General features: G+C 37.6%; 1 protein-coding gene across 1 annotated transcript in view; it reads left to right on the top strand.

Annotated features, from left to right (window-relative positions):
- Positions 1-20,514, top strand: part of GOLPH3 (golgi phosphoprotein 3) — a 34,492-nt gene extending 13,978 nt beyond the window's left edge. Inside the window, exons 2-4 of the mRNA XM_035563835.1 lie at positions 8,863-8,994; positions 14,826-14,940; positions 18,019-20,514. Coding sequence (XP_035419728.1) covers positions 8,863-8,994; positions 14,826-14,940; positions 18,019-18,443 — 672 coding nt within the window. The 3' untranslated portion in view covers positions 18,444-20,514. The remainder of the gene's footprint in view (positions 1-8,862; positions 8,995-14,825; positions 14,941-18,018) is intronic.
- The last annotated feature ends 683 nt before the right edge of the window (positions 20,515-21,197 follow it).

The raw sequence follows: 21,197 nt of genomic DNA, 5'->3' as shown, positions 1-21,197 counted from the left end.
GTTCCCCTCTTGGGGGTTGTGATAGCCCCACGCTCCCCAGTTTGCTAGTACTCTTTGTTAAAATCAGAATACTTAAAAGCAGTGTTTGGTGTCAGCAATCATAGCTGTGCAGCAGATAATCTGTTGCAAGCCACTTTACAATTTATATGTCAGCAAGAGGATGCAAGGGGAGGGAAACAGCCATCCCTGACATGAAAACTGTGGCAGAAAAAATTCCTTTTAACCTGTTGCAGTGCACCTGGACAGCATCTGCTGTTACTCCTTTATCCTCTGTCCTCTCCAGTTCTCTTCCTGTAGGTGCCAAAATTATTACTTCAGACAGGAACTCCTTGACTGAAAAAAGCAAGAGTTGCGTCGCAATTGTGATCAAGTCCATTATGAAATATGACTTGCAGCAGCCCACGTTTCAAGAGGAATTGTCTCTGCCTGCCTTTTGCAGTAGGTTTTGTATGGGTGACAGATGATTATTTGGGATTATTATGTTCTGTCTGTGCTTTGTGCTGGCTAATAATAGGCTGGCAGACACCTCTGAAAGTACTTGCTGTTGCTTCAGAGAATCAGAAAGGGATGCTATTGCCGTCCTGTCAGATTTAAATAATATAACTTCAAGTTTATGATGATCAGGGTAATCATTGCTGAGATCCAAAAACAGGGAGCTAAAGGTAGTGATGAATATAGTGTGTGATATCTCAAGCATTATGTCCTTTGTGTCTTCTGAGCAGATAGTGCTCATTAATGGCTTCGCTATAGGTCACCCAATAATGTGTGATTTTTTTTTTTGAGCTTTTTATCCCAAAGACTAACTGAATAGTTCTAGCCTTAACTATTCAGGTTGTGGTTTAGAAGTCAGACTAAAGAGGGGGTTGTCACTGAAGGGGATATCTTTGCCTTTTGCCAACTGTCCCAACCATGTTCCTTTGCTTTCTTGTGGTGCCACTGAAATTCATTCACCTGCTCAGTAGATCAGGTAATGGAACTGTCCATTAGCTTTCACAGAGACTGCTTTCCTCATCTCGTGTGCTACATAAACGCTGCTGTGGTCCCACTGAGCTGCTATGGGGTGACAGAGTAAATACTGTTTCTTAAGCAGCAGTTCAGGATTTGTTGGACTGTGTTCTCAGGTTTGGCCCTCAAATGCTAACAATGAAGGCGTCGGGGAGGACTTACCCTTCTCAAGTTAAATGTTTTTGTTCAAGGTTAAAATGAAACGCTCTGACATTGATTTTAAGTGTCAGTAAAACTGATGTGAGTCACTTGAAGGAAGGTTAGTTGAAAAGTTTTACATTTTAAGAGATGCTTACACTGGCAGAGGAGTTAAACACTGGGATGTCATTTTGTTCTCGATTTCTATTCCTGTTTTTTCTTTTCCTCCCTGGTATTTCTCACTTCCATGTTAAGTACCTCTAAGAAAAGATACTTGAATTTATGTACATACAAAATGTGAATCTTTATCTCAGCATTGAAAACGAGCATTCAGGTATTCTTGCTTCATGATGCACCATGCTGTGTAAATGCTAGAAGACTTCTCTGATAACTGTGCAGGGCAACATATAACTTCTACCAGCAGCCTACTCAGGACTGCTTTGCACAATCCTACAAATGACCCAAACTGACTTGCAGAATTCTTCCAAGTTCCATGTTTGCTTTACCTGGTCTGTCTCAGGCTATATGTCTGACAACAATTTTTCCTTGCCCACATCTTCAAAGGAGAACTGAACTACCTCATATTTTTTACTCCTCCTGAACCGTGACTCATGAGCAGGCCATGAGGTCTCCAACATTGTATTTTTATTATGGTGGCATGCACATTTGGTGATGTTGATCAATGAGACCTGGAGATAATTAATCCCAATAACATCCCCTGATGACACCAAGCACGGAATGTTTTCCAGTATGTTTGTCATCTGTGATGTCTGAGAACATACCATAAATAGTCTGCCACATATCAGAAAGAATAGAAGGCAATGAAGAAAACCACTGTTTGGGAAATCTAGATACTTGTTTATGTATAAACATAATGATAGTTTTGTCGCGGAGCTTTTATACTGCTGCCAGTGACACAGTATTTGAATGCCATCCATGCAGAAGTAATGTAATAGCAAACTCCAGCAGAGTTCGAGAAGTCCGGTATTTCTGTCTCAGCATCCAAGCAGAGCTGGTTGAAAATCTTCCACTGAAGTATTCTTCTAATGGGAAACAGGCTACCTGTAAATTCAGGATTCACTGCTAGTTAAAGCAAAACCTTCCTTTGACCTAGATTGTGCCTCCTGGCTGTGAAACCCTGAAGTTAGGAGTTTCATGTCTTCATGGTAGACTATCAGATGTATTGCCTTGGACCTAGGACTTTCAAGCCTCTTGGGAACTGCAGTTGCTGTTTATCATGGCTTTCTGTTACTTCCCAAGTTGGTCAGCTCCTATTCTGATGAGGCTATAAGGGTTCAAAAGGGTTACAACATTTTTTTTCCTGGTGTCTCTACATGAAGTTTCAGAAATTGCATTCTTTACTAAACTTTTGAAGTCTTTTTGTTTGTGTCTTTCATAAAAGAAGAATTTGGAATTTTCTGAGAACAGGAATTTAGGATTTTGGGTAGCTTCAGTGATGGTCCTGATTCAGAATGTTCCCCTTTAATTGCTTGGTTTATTTCAGTTTGGTTACAGTAGATCTCTTGTCTTGCTTTTAAGTAGAGGATGCTAGGTGAGGGTTTAGGGAGTGCTCTGAAGTCCAAATATTAAATGAAAAAGCTTTTAGAGAAGTTTAGACTGGGTAAGCGTTGTGTGCTGTCCCAGAGAAGCTCTGCTGTTGTGGTTCTTCATAAATGTGAATAGAGGTTAGTGTTAGGTTGAAGTCTCCGCTCTGACTCAGAGTCAAATACTAAATGTGAGTCTGGATCTGAGGGTGGGCCTGAGGGGGCCTGTTGTTCATAAAACAAATATTTTATATTTTTTGGTGAGCAGGCCATTGTATCCCTCAGTAATCTTCACGGACTATTACATAGTTTTATGATGTTTTTAATTAAAAGACTTATAAAGCTGATATTCATTTGCTCCGGCTCTGGTCTGTAAAGCAATCTGTAATAGCGTGAGGCTTGCTGGGTTAGATCAGGGAGTGCATTGGGAGCTGTAGTCTGCAGTGTGCTTTGGAGGGATTTGTAAACAGGTAGTCTTAACCAAGCAAGTTAAATGTGATTTTTATTACCATATGTGTATTTTGAAGCCTCAGGGTTGGAACTCTGCAAGTACTTTTCTTCTCTTCCTTTCTTCTGAATCTGAGATATTTTCACAGAATTTCCAGATTTCCTTGCCCTGCTCTGATCTCAGCCAGGTAGACTAGAGCTGCTGGTCTCCCCTTGTGAGTTAGTTGAAGAATTGCAGAGATAATGTAATCTTCTGTAGTGGGAAGAGATTCTTAGTAACTCCTATGGATGAAACAAAGTATTCAGAAGTAAGACATTATATGATCCAATACAAGTCTTTTGTCCTCAATTTCAAAAGGAAGTATTTTTTTTTAACCTTCACTCTGTAGTCTGTTAGACTTTCTCAGTCAGTACTTTTAAGATAACAGGTATAAATGTGAAATGGCATCTGCAAGTTTTTTTTTTTGCATTGCTACTGCTAGGTGGCTTTAATTTGCACTTGAGATAGAGAAACTATTGAACTTTTTCTTAATAGAACAAGATTGACAATTGCCTGGAGGCTGCATAGAGCAGTGAAGGAGGCAACTGAATGACTGCTCTGTGAAGGCTGGCTGTTTTAATACTTAGGTGAGACATTTTTGTAGTTTCCTTGCAAGTTTTTTTTGGAGGCATTGATTTTGTTGAAATCACTGATACACTTGGCATTGATATTTACCAAATATTTGCAGTTGTTCTGGTCAAGTTAGGGTCTTCTCCTTCTGATTGTTTACATACTTGGTCAATTATAATGGTCATTAGTGCAGCAGCTTTTGGGATCTGAGATGAAGAAAGTGTTATCTTCTCTTTGATTTCTTTTTAAAATATCTTCAAATCATAACATTTATGTAACTTCCAGATTTTAAATATGTGGAAATTTAAATTTTGAGTGTTGTGGAAAATAGGAAATAAATGTGTTCTGTGGGAGTGTACTCTGATACTTTTGCAACAGCTCTTATGCTGTAATAGTACTGAGTGATTCAACAAAATATATGAATAGACTCCGTGCGCAGAATCCTGGTGTTGTCAGTGTTGTGTATGTGTTTTTGCAGTGGCTTTATTATAGCATAACCAGATGATGGCACCAGATTTTTTTGTAATCACAGTGATAATGTTTTAGCTGCTTTAAGACTTTTTTTTGTCTATGCATGATTTCTCGCAATTTCTAGCAATCCTTACAAACACTTTTAGCAAGTTCTAGGACCCTATGCTATTTTAAGTATAGTTTTGAGAAGATTGAGTTTCAGGGATGTTGGAGGCAATCTGGGTAAGGACATCCTTAGGGAATAACACAAGTGAAGGGTTTGAGGGACACTGGTAGGACCTTTCAAGTCATGGCCTCTTCCCTGTGGGGTATATGCATGAGCCCTGCCTCCTCATGCTCTGTGTGCCAGCATCTGTAGGGGTTAGAGTCCCAGCACATGGTTACACTGTGCTGTATACAGATGTGAGCCTGTGGATTCCCCTTGCACACAGGAAGGAGCTGCAAGAGTTTGCGCCTTGCTCAGCAAAGCAAGACCTGGTGTATCAGTAAGGCTTGCTTGCTTGAATATGTTTTAATATAATTGTGTGGTTTTTCCATCCCTCTTGGTGGCTGCTCACCATATATAGCGTAAATACTTTGCCTTGTCTGCCCCATCTGCCTGAACACATCTGAGGAAATCCACGAGGGTTGCAGAAACTCAGTCCTTTATAAATGCAGAAGTGAAAGTTTAATGTATTTTATGTTATAGGAGCATGCGGTGGCGAAGCAGGCAGCTGTAGGATAGGGTGTCGCAGGTGGTGTGGACGTGCAGCTGAAGAGGCAAAGTAAAAGTGGGAAGTGGAAGGTAAGGTGGTAGGTTGGTAACACCCAGCCAGGCACAGGGCCATGGTCAGGAGATGGGTGGTATTTAGGTTCCAGGTGACTAAAGGCTAACTGAGCAGGAAGGCTCGTATCAGCAGGGAATTGGGGAAGGTGCATGTGAAGAGGAGAAAGTGAATAAATGCTGCAAGAAGTGATGGGAGGGACATGGTGTAATGAATGTGGATTTTAGATAACCTGTTCTTTAAGTAGAAAGGGGATGTTAGTCTTAGTTATGTGCTTTGCCATACTTGAGTGGAAAGTCTGAGCTTTCAGAGTTAATAGAGTAGCAAGTTTCCATTATAAAATTCATTTTCATTCCCCTTTATGCTTGTCTAGCAGAAGTATTTTTTAATCTTAGAGTTCCTAGGTCAGCTCAGAAGAAAACCACTTTCATGCTGTTTCTGTAAATAAACATGACAGTTGTAAATGTTCTTCTGATCACTGAATCAGCGTAGATTTTAAAATTGGCTCATGAGCTATTCATAACTTAAAGTGCTATTCTAATGTGAATGCTGTCAGATAAAAATAATTCAGTACCTTTTAAGACACATGTGCCCCTTGCTTAGCACCTTTAAAGAAACAAGTATTTCATTGAGTTAGGATGTTTATAAAAGTAGAAAAGACTTGTAAGAAGACAGATACAGCAAAAATATTTGGTGTTTTATTGGTGGCAATATTAGTGCTATTTAAGGGTATTAATTAGTGGAATGACTTGCATCTGTAAATGTAGTGATCTTTGGTCTATAATATAAGTTTTTTGAGACTGCTAGGTATTTGGAACATAGTAGGAGAGCAGTGTTAAAAGGTCAAACCAAATCCCTACTGTCTTCAGTAACCTGTAACCAGCAGTGTTCAGGGGCTGATAGGCTCAGACAGACCTCTCTTCCACTGTACACTCTGACCTTTAATTGTGTGGGGGTTTCCCAGATTGTGTGTGGCTTAACAAATCCTTTTTTCAATTTTGTTTTTAATTTTGTCTTCCTGTAAGGACAATTGAATGCCTTACATAGAGAAGGAGTTGACCTGTGACTTTACTAACCTGTCAGTTTCAATAGCCACCCTCTAGGTCTTGCCTGGAAAAAGAAAAAATACTTGCTTCCTGTGTAAATAGTACAACAGTACTTTATACTACTGTTCTTTCTTTCTGTGTATTGGTATTCTCTCTGCCCTTTTCATTCCGCTTTTCTTCACTGTCCATGTTGCCTCTTTAATAGGCAGTACTGTAATGCTGAGCATTATTGTTTCTGTTTTCTGTACTTTTTTCTAGTTGTGCTATATGCTACTTGAGGTAGGTGTCAAGGAACTGTTTGCAGTGTTGAAGACAAATGTCTGCTTCTATTCTGTTTCAGCTACACCAGGAAGTTTGAGTTAATTTAAAGGATGATTTAGTTAGACTGTTGTGTGCTAACCTGACCTTCTCTGAAGGTTCCTTCAATTGTCTGAGGTCTTTACAGTAAGTGCCAAACATTATCCATCCATCTGCTTGAACTACCTGGAAAGAACAGTTTAATGGATTGAAAAATGTTCAGGATGACACTGGCTGTTACATAATACCTCCTTCCTCACTTCATTAATAGCGGTATAATTTCTGTATATTGAAATAAGATGTTCCTTCTCTTGGATCCCCTGCAAACTCTGAGCCTGAAAAAAAAAATAAGTGAGGCAGTATACATTCTTATGACTTTAATGTCATCAAACCCACTAGAGCAAGCAGTTCCGTTTATGAAGGTCATAATCTTTTTGAACTGCCTTTCTGGATCACTTGATTAAAAACTAGCAGATGGTTGTGCAGTCTCCTTCCTTGCAGATTTTAAAGACCTGCCTGGATAAAGCCCTGAGTAACTTGGTCTGACTTTCATAGCTGAACATGCTTTGAGCTGGAGGTAGGACTAGAGATCTACTGAGGTCTCTTCCAACCTGAATTACCCTAGGATAATTTATTTCTCTGCATCCCACAGCTTGTGGCCACGTATGTGGAATAAGTGCTGGAGCTAAGGATTTTATACCTGGTAATTGCTTCTGGGAGTAATGTAGTTAATGTCACCTCCTTGACAAATGCTTTAAATGCAGTTTTCATTACTAAACAAGGGAAAAGTTTTTAGAACAAACTGTTTGCATAATAATACAACACTTTTTGTGAATAGAAAAAAGTATGTATTGTGCCACAGCTGTTTGTCCGGTAGATATTTAATTTGCGTACGTGTTGTCTGATTTCATTTTTTTAATGTAAAGAGACTGTTTGTTTGGAAATAGAATGTAGGAATCCTTGTTCTTTTTTTTTATCAGGAAAATATGGTACCATATCTCACACTTTTTTTTTTTTGGCAAAGAAGTGTCTGGTGCCTACCAAAACGAATTACCAAATGGCTGTTTTCCAAGAGTAGCTGTTTAGATAACTTCTCAAATGCCTCCAACCTTATGTTTATGGCCTTTTAAGTAAATATCTGTGACATTTCAGTAATGGCTTTCTACTAATTAAGTGTTTTTGTAGAATTTTTAGAAATATGGGTCATTTATGTAATAAAGCTCTTGAAAATCGTAGAATGGCTCGGATTGGAATAGACCTTAAAGATCATACAACTCCAACCCCTGCCATGGGCAGGGACACCTCCCACCAGCCCAGGCTGCCCAAAGCCCCATCCAGCCTGGCCTTGAGCACTGCCAGGGATGGGGCAGCCACAGCTTCTCTGGGCAGCCTGTGCCAGGGCCTCACCACCCTCAGTGAAGAATTTCCTCCTAATGTCTAGGAAAAATAGCTAAGAGCTAAATGGAAACAAATATTTTCTTGTTTCTAGAAATCTGTATTTAGTGGCATGCCTTTGTTGGTGTCTGGGTTGCATGTCTAGTGGACTTCAGGTGTTTCCATCTGGTGTCCCTATATACTGGCAGCTGTCATTTGCAAATAGGATAAAGTTGTATTGTTCATGATTTAAGCTGGTCTTTGTTACTGGCTAGGGTAACTTTTATGAGACAGTGCTCGTTTTGTTTGGTCTTTGTTTCCTGTATTCCAAAGTGGATGTTCTTATCAAGAGGATGTATTGCTAGAGGAGTTTTGGAAGGTCTTTCCAGGGTTGTACCAAGTGTTTCCACAACCATTTCCCAAAAGACAAATTATTTCTCAGAATGATTTTGTTTTGATTTAAATACTGTTCTTGCATGTTTGGTAATATTAAATGTCTGTTACTGTATAATTTAAATAGAATCCTTTTCATATTTTTTGTCATAGTTGTCAAGCAGTGAAGTACAAAATTCAATAAATGTATTTCTAGGGATTGAGTAAATTTATCATGTTGAATATTTGGTTCTGCTATTTAAGCAGACAGCTATCATTGCAGAAATGTAGATGAAGTGTGTTAGGTGTTGTGTGGTTCATAGAATAAACGTGGTTTGCAGCTTTGTAATCCATGTAAAAACTATATATATATATATCTTAATATTAATTTTCACATTATTACTTCAGTGCTATATTGTTTATGGAAGTAAAAGCACGTTAATGTTTCTCAGGAAACACAGATAAACTTGTGTGATATTAGTAATGCCAAATGCTTGATGTCTTAAAAATGTAGTTAGTTAATTTTGACTACGTATAAACTAAGTGGTATGTACTATTTTGTTTGGTGTCATTTTCCCGAAGTTTCACTGTTCTTCAAAGAACAGACTAAGTAAAAACTAACAGAGGATGAGTATGTTTCTCTTTCACATTTACAGTACAGGAATGGTGGTTGTCTAGTAGTGCTACTTTAAAAGTGCGCGAGGATAAGAGGACTGCTTACAGAACACAGCAAGCCTCTTCTATTTGTTTTAAGGTGGAGGTAGAAGTATCTTACTGTCTTTCGATTTTCTCAGGGTTACACATCGTTCTGGAATGATTGCATCTCCTCAGGATTGCGTGGCTGCATGTTAATCGAATTGGCATTGCGAGGGCGTCTTCAGCTCGAGGCTTGTGGAATGAGACGCAAAAGTCTATTGACCAGAAAGGTAAGTGGTGGAAAGTGGTCACGTTTGCTTTTGTGTCGTGTTCCAGGCAATGCAGTAGTTATAAATTACAATCAGTTGTAAGGAAAAACTTTTTTTCTTTTTATGGGTTTAGGCATTCTGAGTAGTGGCTTAGGTTACAGGCACAGAGTTACTAACTAAACTGTTTAAATGGTGAGCTGAAGGGCTTTGTAAAATCTTCCGTACTTGTTCTCAGCTTCTGTTAGTTCTCTTGATGTGTTCCTGCTGCTGCTGGGAGCCTTGCACAATCAGCTGGCAGTGGCTGTGGCCAGGGTGCGGTGACAGCAGTTACTGCTGGGAGCCATGCAGCACCAGTTGTAATCTGCCCAAGGAACTGGCTTTTGCAGTATCGGTGAGATGTGGGCTGGGGCTGAGACGGACAGCTAACTGACAGCGAGCCAGATGTATCCTGCAAGCCACCAGTTAATGCTGGTGTACACAGTATCCTCTGCATGGTAAGCTTTGCACTGCATGGGAAGGAAACATCCTTGTACCTTGGGCCCCTGAGAGCTCAAAATTATCTAACTAAAGCACGTGACTGGTGTGTTAAATTGGTTATACTCACTGACCTTTAAGTTGGGCAAATTTTTAAGGTCCTATATTGAATTAGGCTGAAGATTTGAAGCTTTAATTTATTACTTTTGCTGCTGGATTTTTTCCTTAGTACAAAATGTGCAAAGTCATACTGCTAGAAGAGTTTCTACTTCATCAGCATTAGTGGATTCTTGTAAAAGAAGTTTATTGAATACATGGTCAAATATTTCTATCCACCACAAATAATTTCTCTTTCATAGCCTGTTTCCCTGTTAATATTACGCTTTGCTGATTTTTTTTTTTTTTAAGGAAAGCTTCCAAATTCCCTAACCTTCTCCCAGCTTCCTTCTCGTCTAAAGAATTGAACCTCTGTTCAGGCAAACAGCTCCTACTTCTTTTAGCTTCATTTAAGCATATTCAGCACTGATTAATTTGTACATTTTTTTTCCCCCCACAAAGCTTTTGGCTCCTTAGGCATTCAGGAATGTTCTTTAGCAGTTATTTTCTTTCTATGCAAACCTTGTCAGGTCTGTCTAACTGAAGTTTTAACTGCTTTTTTTTAGGAAAATGGAGAAATAACCTGTGCGTATCTTTACTACAGCGTACAAACCAAATTCTTGTCTGCCTCCCCTCCTTTTTTTTTTTCCTAATTTTATCATGTGATTTTTGGGGGTGGGTCTGTTTTTTTTTTTTAAGGAGAGCTAAAAGCTACATAGTACTCAATGCTTTGTTCTTTTTGTTGTTGTAAGAAAATGTAGAGTTTATTTTTTTGCAGGCAGGAGCATTCTATAAAAAAGACCTAATATAAAATTCAAATGAAGATTGATTTCTGCTTATAGAATTTAATGCAAGTAAAATGCCTAACTTCTGATATGTATATTTCTTCTGTCCTGCCCCATTTCTCAGTTTAGAAATCATTCTCGTGTTTTTTTCTCATTTTATGCAAACTCTTGCATTGTTTAATATGAAATTGCAGTCTTGTTCCCATAGTTGCTAGATTTATGTGCCTCAGCTCTACCAAGTGTCTACCTCCACCCTCTTTGGTACAAGCTCGCAGGCTTTGCTTGCTTTGACCTTGTTTTTTTTTTCCTGTGAATTAAATACCGTGGTTAGTGAGTGGAATGGGCTGTCTAGTTGTATACAAGGTTGTGATTCAGTGAGGCAGCAATATCACTTTATATAGCATCTGTACCTCAAGCTAACCCTTCTTCTGCACTGCCCCAGACCTTTCTGGAACTTTGTGGGAAGACAGAAGCTCCTGAAAACTCAAAGCTCTGATATGTGTCTCAAAAATCCTGTATCTTCCAGCCATGGTCTGAAGGCAGGAGTTCCGTTTGTTTACTTCAGTTGGTGCTGCAGCTGTGAAGGGTAGTCCTGTCTTTGCAAGGAAGCTTAGTATTTTTGCAGTCTCTTTGGTTTTTACTAGTGTTCATGCAGCCTTGTCAGGTCATCACTCTGTCTGAAAACTGATTCACAATTCTGATTCACTGAATTTTTACTTGGATCATTTTCTTGGTCTTGTCATGAGGTGTGGCACAAGTAATAACTGAGAAGAAGAGGAGGGTAGAACTACTTCTTTGGGCAGTAGTACGGATACATAAACATGCTTGAATGCTGGAGCCAAATGAGACTGAGAAGCTGGCAGGCAGACTTGATGAACATCAGTAAAACTTCTGAAAGTCAATATGACGTGTTTTTATCTTGCAACATCCGTGTAAGTTTGGCTTGAGAGTATATAATCAGTGCATTGTTTTAGAGTTGTATCTATAGATGGCATCACTGCTGGAAACAAATAAATGAAAGCTGAGGTTTGTATGTAAATAAAGCAATTTCTAAGACTAGTGGTTATTGAAGACAGAAAATGGCACTCTATGCTGCCTTTCTGTGTCAGAAAGTAGAACCAGTAATTACGTTTTTTTGAAATAAAAGAAATCTCAACAAATCCTTGGCAGATTAACTTCGTATTTTATAACTAATAATTCTGAGTGATTCACGCATGAGTGACTTTTTTCCTCATAATTATTATTAAAACTAAATAATGAAGAGTTTACTCAAAGTCAGTGCATGAGGTGCTTCATCTTTAGCATTGCCTAATTGCAGAGCTTCATTGTGGAAAATGCAAATTAAAGACTCTGTATAATTGAAATGTTCATAGCAGTCAGATACCAGGCAAAGCTAATATGTGATAAATTGCTGAAAAATTGGAATAAAGAAAGACTTCCTTAATAGGGCTAAGGATCATCATGTCTGAAGAACCAGGCTCTTAGCTTCTTTCTCTACTTTAGCTCATCTATTAAAAAAAGGAAAATATTCCCCTTGACGACACTTAGTCTTCCGTGATGATCCAATTCACAAGATGCCCGACGCACTCGATTTCCCACTTTTCCTGTGCTCTAATTAACCAAGAGACATTGATCAATAAATCCTCATTCAAGAAAGAGCAAATCAGTGAACACAGGAGAGAGGTGGCTGAGCTCCCATTATTGCCCATCTCCATGGGCTGAGAAAGGGAGGAGGAAAAGAGATACTGGGGAGGTATAAATCAAAATGCTTTTGCTTCAGGGGAAGGATAATTGGAAGAATCTGTACAGTAAATATTCACTGTAGCAGAGAATGAGAAGAAACAGTGCTTTATTGCCTGGCTGCAGAGAATGGTAAACTTGGAGACAAAATCGCCGTGTTTTGTGGCTTCACAAGAGGTTATGGTGTCCTGGCTGAGTTGAATGGAAGAGTCTATGCTCCCTGTAGGTCTTTGCTCTAATGCCTGTATGTTTAGTCTCAGACTGTCATCATGGATTATATTCAAACTAACTTCTTAAACTTCCTTGCAGTGGCAGTAAAAAGTATTTTAGCTGCAAATAAGCAAGGAAAGCTGTTCTTTAAACTTTTTAAGAAATCTTTTTTTTAAAAAAATGCTCTGAAGTCTGGGATATATCTCTTTAGTGAGGGGTATATGTGGTGGTGGTTGTTTTTCACAAAACATGTCAATAACTTGACTTTGCATCTCAGTGAGATGGTGCATAGTAGTAGGTTACCAACTGCAGGAGGCTGGAACTATTCACTATAAGGTTACAGTGAAATTAATCATCTGGGACACTTCAGAGAAACTGAAATTTTGCTGGAATGTCAGTTTTTAAAAGAAGTAAAGATGGGTATATGTTGGGTGGTTTTTGGCTAGTTTTTTAAGGAGTACATGAAAGGTGACTATTAATAGAGCAGAATATAGCAACCAAAAACCCAACTTTAAATATACTCAATATTATATACTCAAATAATACACTCAATATACTCATAACCTCAATACAATATATTTACTTGAAATTAAAGAATAGAAACTTAAAGTTCAGAAAAAACGGTATAAAACTGGAAGATTAGACGTGGTTAAGTTTTTGAGTGAAGCTATCCTACAAGCTTGTAAGTCAGAAATGCAATGTGTTGTTGTGTGTGTTTAGTTTCAAGTAGGGATTGTCTGGACTAAAAGCCTAAACTCCTGATTGCTACCCACTTTGTAAAAATATTTTACATGCTTTATTTTTATATCTGAACAAACCTAGTTCCTTTTATCCTGTCATTGTTGACTGTTTCATTCTTGGTGATTTAATAAAATTTTAATTTTTAGCGCTTTATATGCACTGTCTAAAACAGACATAATATTCTAGCTGTGACCTGCTGGGTATTCACTAAAATCGTTCATAAAACTTTCACATTAATACAGCTTAGAATGAAATTTTCCCGTTGCCAGAAGACTTGGCTTTTGTTGATTTGTCTGTTTTTTTAGTCTACTGCTAGAATTAGTAGATGTTTTTTTCTGCCATTCTAAATTAGGCAGTCACTTATTGTATCTTTCATATTTGTTCCCTGTTTTTCACTCTGACTGTAATACTCTGCATTTCTTTCTGATTTTATCTCATTGTCCTTGGACACATCTCCAGTTAAGGATCACCTTGCCATTATGAAGCTGTCCTACCATTGCAACTCATTTCTGTTCAGTGTTATCTACAGACCCTATAAGAACATTCTCCTCTTCTATTGTTTGTAGTAAGAATTATTAGAACTACAGAACTGAACTTTGGATGTATTTCAGTGGAACGCTTAAAGCTTTTACTGGCTGGTAACAAGCATCTTTCTGATTACTGGGAAGCTTTACCAAAAATAAGACTTTGTATCTAATGCTTCTTCTTTATTTATGGAATTGTTTTGATGTGGTTAAGTTTTTCTTTGTTTCTTGTTAGCACTTTTTATGCATCAGGTAAAAAGATAACTTATAAAACAATTTGAATTGTCATATTTAATCATCATTTTCATAAGCGGCTTTGAAGCTGTAGTAATTCTTCCTTTCCTAAAGAAATAGTGTTTTTTTTGAGGGCGAAGGTTATTTTTTTATAATTAAAATATATTGACTTGAGCTAATTAAATCCATATGTCTTTAGTTTAGTGCTGTTGTTTATCTAACCAGAGGGGGGAAAAAAAGAGTATTTGTACATGGTTGATATAACTGCTTGTACTGGTAAACAAGCAGTTACTCAAGTTCTTAAAATTTATTATGTTCCTGTGAATGATTTTCTTTCTCCTGTGCTCTCTTGGGAAAATAATTCAATTAAATCATTTTAGAATTTATTAAATGACAAACATAACCCCCGTAATATGTAATGTCATCTCTTGTACATACATATTTTGCCTAATATGTATGTATTAACTGTTAGTGAATGGAACATAATATTGCTGGTCAGCATATTCTTCGGCGCTGTAAAACTTGTCTTGAACCTATTTTTATCTGCTGATCTATGGAAGAGAACCAATTTTCTTGTTTTTTCAGTTTCTAATTGATTTTTCAGTTTCTTGTGGCCTAATTGTTTAATACTGCAGTATTTTGAATAAATTGATTTGAAGCAGTAAAAGAGAGTGCCATCAGAGAGCAGTTTAACACTGTAGCGTACTTTGTTTTGAGGAGGAAGTGAAGGACTTAGTCAGGTCAGTGGATTATCTTCCTTAAAAATATGTATATATAAAAAAAAGTTATTAAATATGTATGAATGCTATAAGTTTAGTTAATTAGCCTTTAATTTAGGTTACAGATAACTGACTTATATAGCTTTTTATAATTAAAGTCTTGAATAGTTTTTTTAACTGGATATTTTTTAAAAACTTGAATATTCTTACAGATTTGTCACTTTTTAAAATTTTCATTTGTTCTCATAACAGGTAGATTTTCCTGTTTTTTGTTGTTGGATGTTTGTCATATGAACTATATGAAAATACTACGCTTCATTCTGTCTTAGGTGATTTGCAAGTCAGATGCTCCTACAGGGGATGTTCTGCTTGATGAAGCTCTGAAACACATAAAAGAGACCCAGCCTCCTGAAACAGTACAAAATTGGATTGAACTGCTTAGTGGTAAGCCTTGGACATACCATATTTGCTTTTTTCCCCCTCAATATGACATCACTAGAGACTACAGTACAAGATTTTAGAGAAGTTATGCAAAAGTGTAATTAGTCTGTCCTCTAGAGTAGTCTCTTGTTGATTGTAGCCTTTAATCAAACATAAGTAACTGTTTCCTTTGACTTAAGTTGGTACAGAAAGGATGTAGATGTAAGTGTCAGAGAACATTTCAACTCCGTGGAAGAGATGTCTTCTGCGGAATCTGAAGTGAATCAGAGCTGTGCCCTGGAGATGTATAACTGCCTTCCTCTGTAACTGGCAGTGAGGGGTAGTGGAAGTTTAGAGTATATTTATATGGATTCAGTATTCAGAGCTTTTTGATAAGGAAAGAAGATAAGGAGCTCACTGTTCAGATGTAAAAATTGAGGGAGAAAATTCAGCCATCAAGCACAGAGAAACAATAAAGAGGAGTTCTGTTTTTCTATTAACTGGAGAGATGTAATATATATTCAACATATATTCTAATGTCATGCATTTCTAGTTGTTCAAAACAAAGGCTTCAAAGGGAGCACTTAGTGCACAGCTTTTCCTGTAAAGGAAATTAAATTAAAATATATTAAACTACATAAATTAAACTGAAAAGACCAGTGACCAAAAGCATGTAGCACTTTTTTTTTTCACCAAAATTTATTACTAAGGCTTGGCTGTTTTTACAAAACACACAATATGCAGCTTCCCTGGAGTAGATCAAAGCTCTACTTCAGTTATATGAGCAGTAGCGGGGAGGGAATTGCTATTTTGTCAACAACATAACTTTGGGAGGTAGGAGGTAATGAGAGTTGAAGTTGTTCATCAGAATACGTTTGTTACTTGTAACAACACATAAATAAGTTTCAAAAATGAGCAAAACCTCTCTAGCTTTCTCTGCCTTCTTGTTTTCATTATGTTCTTCCTATTCCTCCTGTACCACCTGAAATAGCCTTCCTTGTACTTAACTTGCACAGTTCATACTCTGTGTCCTTGCCACTCCTTCCTTCCTGTCCCATCAGTGTTTTGTCAGTGAGAGAGAACAAAACATTTCTTGTCAGTAGGGGGCACGGCTGCTGCACATCCCTGCCGTCTAGTCTGTTCTTGCTCAGCTCTCCTCCACTTTTACAGCTTGCAAAAACAATTCTTTTTCTCCGCCCAAATACATAATTTGCCTGACCTTGTCTCCCAGGGAAGAGCACATCAAGTTAGTACTGACTCAAAAAAGGTCAACTAATGAATAAACAATGCTGTAGGTTTCCATGAGGCACGAGCCTGCTAAGCTTTGTCTTTGGGAAGATCATCATGATTAGTGCTGTGGCTGAGACTTGGATCAATCCTTTTTACTTATCCGTGGGTATTTAATTACTAGTTCTTTGATAGCATTAGGGTTCTTTGCATTTCCCATGGTTAAGAGAACTGCCCTGTGATTTTTTTTTTCTTTCAAAGTTTTACTTTATGGCTGGATCCTGGAAAATAGCTATTTCAGCCATAATTATCAGAGATGCAAAGAATACTGCTTAAAGTTCTAGTACATCCAAGTTCAAAGCCATCACAGAAATACTTGTATGGACATTTGAGGCTATGTTTGTCAGGCTGTTGTTGTTTATAAGATCACTAAGGGAAGCAAGTAAAGGAAATACCGAAGTTCAGATCAGAATGTCAGGTCTTTCTGCAGATGTAATAAATGTTACAATGTTACGTCTGTGTAATGGTGGAGGTTGGTCACAAGGTGTCAGCACAGTACTGATTTTTATTATCACATAGAGGCAGTCACCTGACAAATTCAGAAGCATCTAGGAAATAACATTTGCTATGGGGAATGCTATAAGGAGACTGCCTTTTTTGGGGTGTGGTGGTGGCTGGCATATGATAGTTTCATCTGTGGTCAGGCTGGGAAATCACACCTCGGCGAGGTGTAGGACCTGCGGGGACTTGCATAGCTCAGGCCTGGGTAGGTTCTTTACCTTTCACTATGCAGCTGGTGTCGCCTCGATTGTGTACTTAACCTGGCTGTTACTTAGATGCAGTTTGGCACCGTTCATCACAATGAGAGAAACCTTAAATTCATCTGTTTTTTATTATTATTAAAAGTTAACCAAAGATTAGCTTTCTGAAATAAACACAAGTTGCTGTAGAAGTTGTCATATTGTTTATGGAAAAAACACTTCTACATAAGAAATACTTAATGCTGTTTCTGTGCTTGCCTCTTAAAGAGTATAGGCTCTTTAATATCAGGAGGAGATTTTAATACTTAAGGTAAATACTAAGGTAAGCTGGACGTAAAAACTTTTAGCTGAAGTAAATTTCTAATTAAAGAAGAATTTCTCAGTGCTTAACAACTTCAGTTTTATCAGTAGCTCCTGGTGTATTATTTTGTGCTTTTTAAATTTCTTTAAGTGCATGCACATGATCTGAAGTGCCCATTTGTCCTGCCATAACAGAAAGCATTAGAAATAATTTTTATAGAAACGTCAAAGCCCACCTCAACACAAGTGCTCTTGTGTACATCCACCCACCCACGCTCACAAGGGTGAGCAGAAATGGAAAGAAGAGCATAAACCTGAAGAAATAAGAGAAATGAGGAGGGCATATGGGATAGGTGTACATTAGCTTGTCTTTGTGACAGAAAGAATGGTGATGATGCTTCTTCCAGTCCCTGAAATGACAAAGGCTGAGCAGACAAGGTTGGAGGAGATGCTTTTTAAAAATTTTTATTTTTATGGTTACTGTTTAAAAAAAAGTCTTCATGACTGTTTTTTTTCATCAGTACAGGAGTGCTTATTTGTCATATCCTTCCTCAAGACATGGCTTAGCTAGTGTTGCATCCCAACTTTAAATGCACACAAACTCCTCAAAGAGGCTCTCATGGTCTCAATCTCGATGTGTGTATCTAGATGGGTCAGGGATCAGAGAAACGCTGACATGAGCACGCTATCTTACTGGTATAGTCAGCTATATGAATTTGACAGCTCATTCTGCACCACAGGAGGGGAAAAAATTGCTGTAGTAGTACAGCTTAGATTTTGCCTGACTGTTGGTTTTTTTGTTTGCTTTTTTTAGGTGAAACATGGAACCCATTAAAGTTGCACTACCAGTTACGAAATGTCCGTGAACGGTTAGCTAAAAATCTAGTGGAAAAAGGTGTACTGACAACAGAGAAACAGAACTTCCTTCTTTTTGACATGACTACGCACCCTCTCACCAACAACAATATCAAACAGCGCCTCATCAAGAAGGTTCAAGAAGCAGTTCTTGACAAATGGGTGAATGACCCCCACCGCATGGACAAGCGCTTGCTGGCACTTGTTTATTTAGCCCATGCTTCAGATGTTCTGGAGAACGCTTTTGCCCCCCTTTTGGATGAGCAGTATGATTTAGCCACAAAGAGAGTGCGGCAGCTTCTGGATTTAGACCCTGAAGTTGAATGTATGAAAGCCAACACGAATGAGGTTCTGTGGGCTGTTGTAGCAGCATTCACAAAATAACTGCAATCAGACTGAAATGTTCTCTTTTCTTTCATGTAAACCAGTTGTTTCTCTTCTATTGACTATTCATGTTTTCTGTAATTTGTACCTTCTCATATGAATCGACTCTTGTTTAATGGGAATTATAAGTGGTGTATTCCCTCACTCTGTGCATCTGTATACAGGATTCTGCTGGTACAAGAGACCTTCCTGTTTAAAACAACAACAGAAAAAGGTTTTACTGCCATATTGGCATTCCATTTCCTATTAAATTTGAGTTAACTGAAATATTTCTGTTACTCTATTTTTCATCTTATTGTTATTGAAGTGGTTTAACATGGAAAGCACCTCGAGGAAATGTGCATGCAATTGGATCACTAGTCTCAGCTGACACAGATGTGTGCATGCATCAGTACTTCTGCAGTACAATTCATAACAAATCAAAAAGGGCCTTTTCAAAAAATCACCAAAGCTCCATGTTGAAGTGTCTGTCAGGGCATTTTATACACAGATATTATTTCAATTATATCTAACAAAATTACTTTAAAAGCAGAAATTCCATTTAGCAGCTTTATTGATAGTTCCTGTAAAATGCCCCATAAACTTTACTTTTCATGTAAGTCTCTTGTGTACTTATACTTTCATTAGAATGATAGCTGAGTCACAAGGCTAGTGTAGAAAGGTCCAATTGTTTCATAAACCAGTTTTGGGATGGGATACATTCCATTATATTGTAAATATAGTTCAAGTTGTATATTAACAACTGCCCCATCTTAGTATTTTGCAAGATCTACTTAGTTGTACACCTGGTGCCCCTTACTTGCTGTCAGTCATTGCCATTTGGTGGAAGGAAAGGCCTCTTACAAGGAGTATGTATGTGAAAGCTGTTCGTTTCCAGCGTCTACAGAGTTTGCCGTCTGGGTATTCTCTGTCTGTGCATTGCCTTTTGATAATTAGTATACAGAAAGAGACCACTTTCTGTCCTCTTTTTTTTTTTTTTTTCCTCCCTCCTGTATGGAAGAGGCTTGTGACCAGTGCAGTTCTTGAGTGCAGTTTTTAATTTTGTTTGTACACAAGTTAATGTTTGTCTCTTAAATGTTATAATCTGTTTTACATTTTAAAAACAGTCTAGCAGGTGTTGCATGTAAATGGTTAGCAAGTAATGACTGCAGTTCAGATGATTAAGATTTCTGTAATGGGACACTCTACTATATTTTAATTTTTATATACAATTATGCTGATTAGCACACTTGTAAAAAACAAAACAAAAAAAACCAACTATATAAAACTTTGGCTTTTTAAAACTTATTGCCTCTTTACCACTGCTTGTTACATCTCCCATTCGTTTTAGTGTAAATATTATGCATTGAACAAATTAAGCATTGATTTATATATATTTTTTTCCTTATAACGCAGATTTATAGCGGGGCTTACAGGTGTTTAGAAACTTTATTGGTTAATATTCAGAGCAAGAATACTAGATGGTGTATAACTGTAGAGCTGAAATTTAAGAGATCCCTTAATCTGTATACTAGCTTTTTACCTACAGTAAATAAACTATGATCTTGAAAGTGCCTGAAACAGAGCAAGCATGTCATTTTTATTTTTTGTTGCTAATTAGTAAGGTTTATTGCTTAACTGAAAGCTTTAGTTAATATCCTTCTTATTAGAAAGGGCGAGTTTATATTAAGTAGATCAAACTGACCTAATTGGTGGAGTCGCTCAGATCTGCAGGGTTCATGACCGAGACAGACTGAGTTAGCATACGAGTGTGCAACTGTGCCAGCCATGGGTAGACCTCTTCTATCTTGAGCACAACTCTACAGCCTCATCTGTGACTGGACTTCCAATTTTGCACCTCATTTCGTATCATTTAGATGCTTAAGTAGTTGACTTTAAAATACAACTTAAATTCATCATACTTAAGTAACCTTTTTTTAAATAAAGGTTTTTAAAATGCAGTCCTTAACATTTAATGCCACGCTGTTCTTTCAGTTCTTAAATGCTGTTTCTTTAGAAAAATGAAATTAAAAGTATATTGTAAGGTATTTCAAACTCTGGTTTACAAATAAAAAGATACAGTGTTTTCTCAGTTGTAAGATGCTGTGTTTAAAACTTTGAGGAGCTTGGGCATGAACTTTCAGCTTGGACATTTATTTTAAGCTTTTTCAAAACTTGTTCGTTTTAATGAAGGAAAAATGAGAGTTGCTGTGTTGCTCTTATATTTGACAGCTTACAGAATACTTTCTGTACTTGATAGTATATGCTCACTCACTGCTTTCATTGTCTCTCGTGATGTTCTCTCATTTTCTGTAGCTCCTTGAGAGGAGAAAAAAATAATTGGAAGGGTCAGAGAAATACTGAAGTATTCAGGAGTAAGTTGAATGCACAAAATTTTAAAACAGCTTTGAAAAGCTGTATTTGAAACATCCTTCAGACTGACAGTATCTTTTTGTAGTCCCTTTTCTGTCCTCTCATCTTCATTCTGTATTTAAGTTTCTGCTGGGTTTCACGTTAGGTTGTGGAAGATACAGGGGTTTTGTCTCCCTTAGAGCCAATATGTTTAGAAATGTCACCCTTCTTTAGCCACCTTTTAGAGGGAGGTTTCCACCCCACAATAGAAGATAACTCCCTAGAATATTTATCAGCTTTCTCTTCCTTCAAGGTAGAACCTGTGTGATAAGAGTTTGTATTAGGTGTATCAAAGAACCCTCTGATAGGTTTGATGTAAGTAACAAGTGGTTTGTGAAGAGCGATGGTACCTTTTGCTAGACC

This window comes from Cygnus atratus, chromosome Z (genome assembly GCF_013377495.2).
Source record: "Cygnus atratus isolate AKBS03 ecotype Queensland, Australia chromosome Z, CAtr_DNAZoo_HiC_assembly, whole genome shotgun sequence".
Lineage (NCBI taxonomy): Eukaryota > Metazoa > Chordata > Aves > Anseriformes > Anatidae > Cygnus > Cygnus atratus.
The sequence above is the reverse complement of the archived record's forward strand: the minus strand, read 5'-3'. Positions and strand labels throughout refer to the sequence as shown.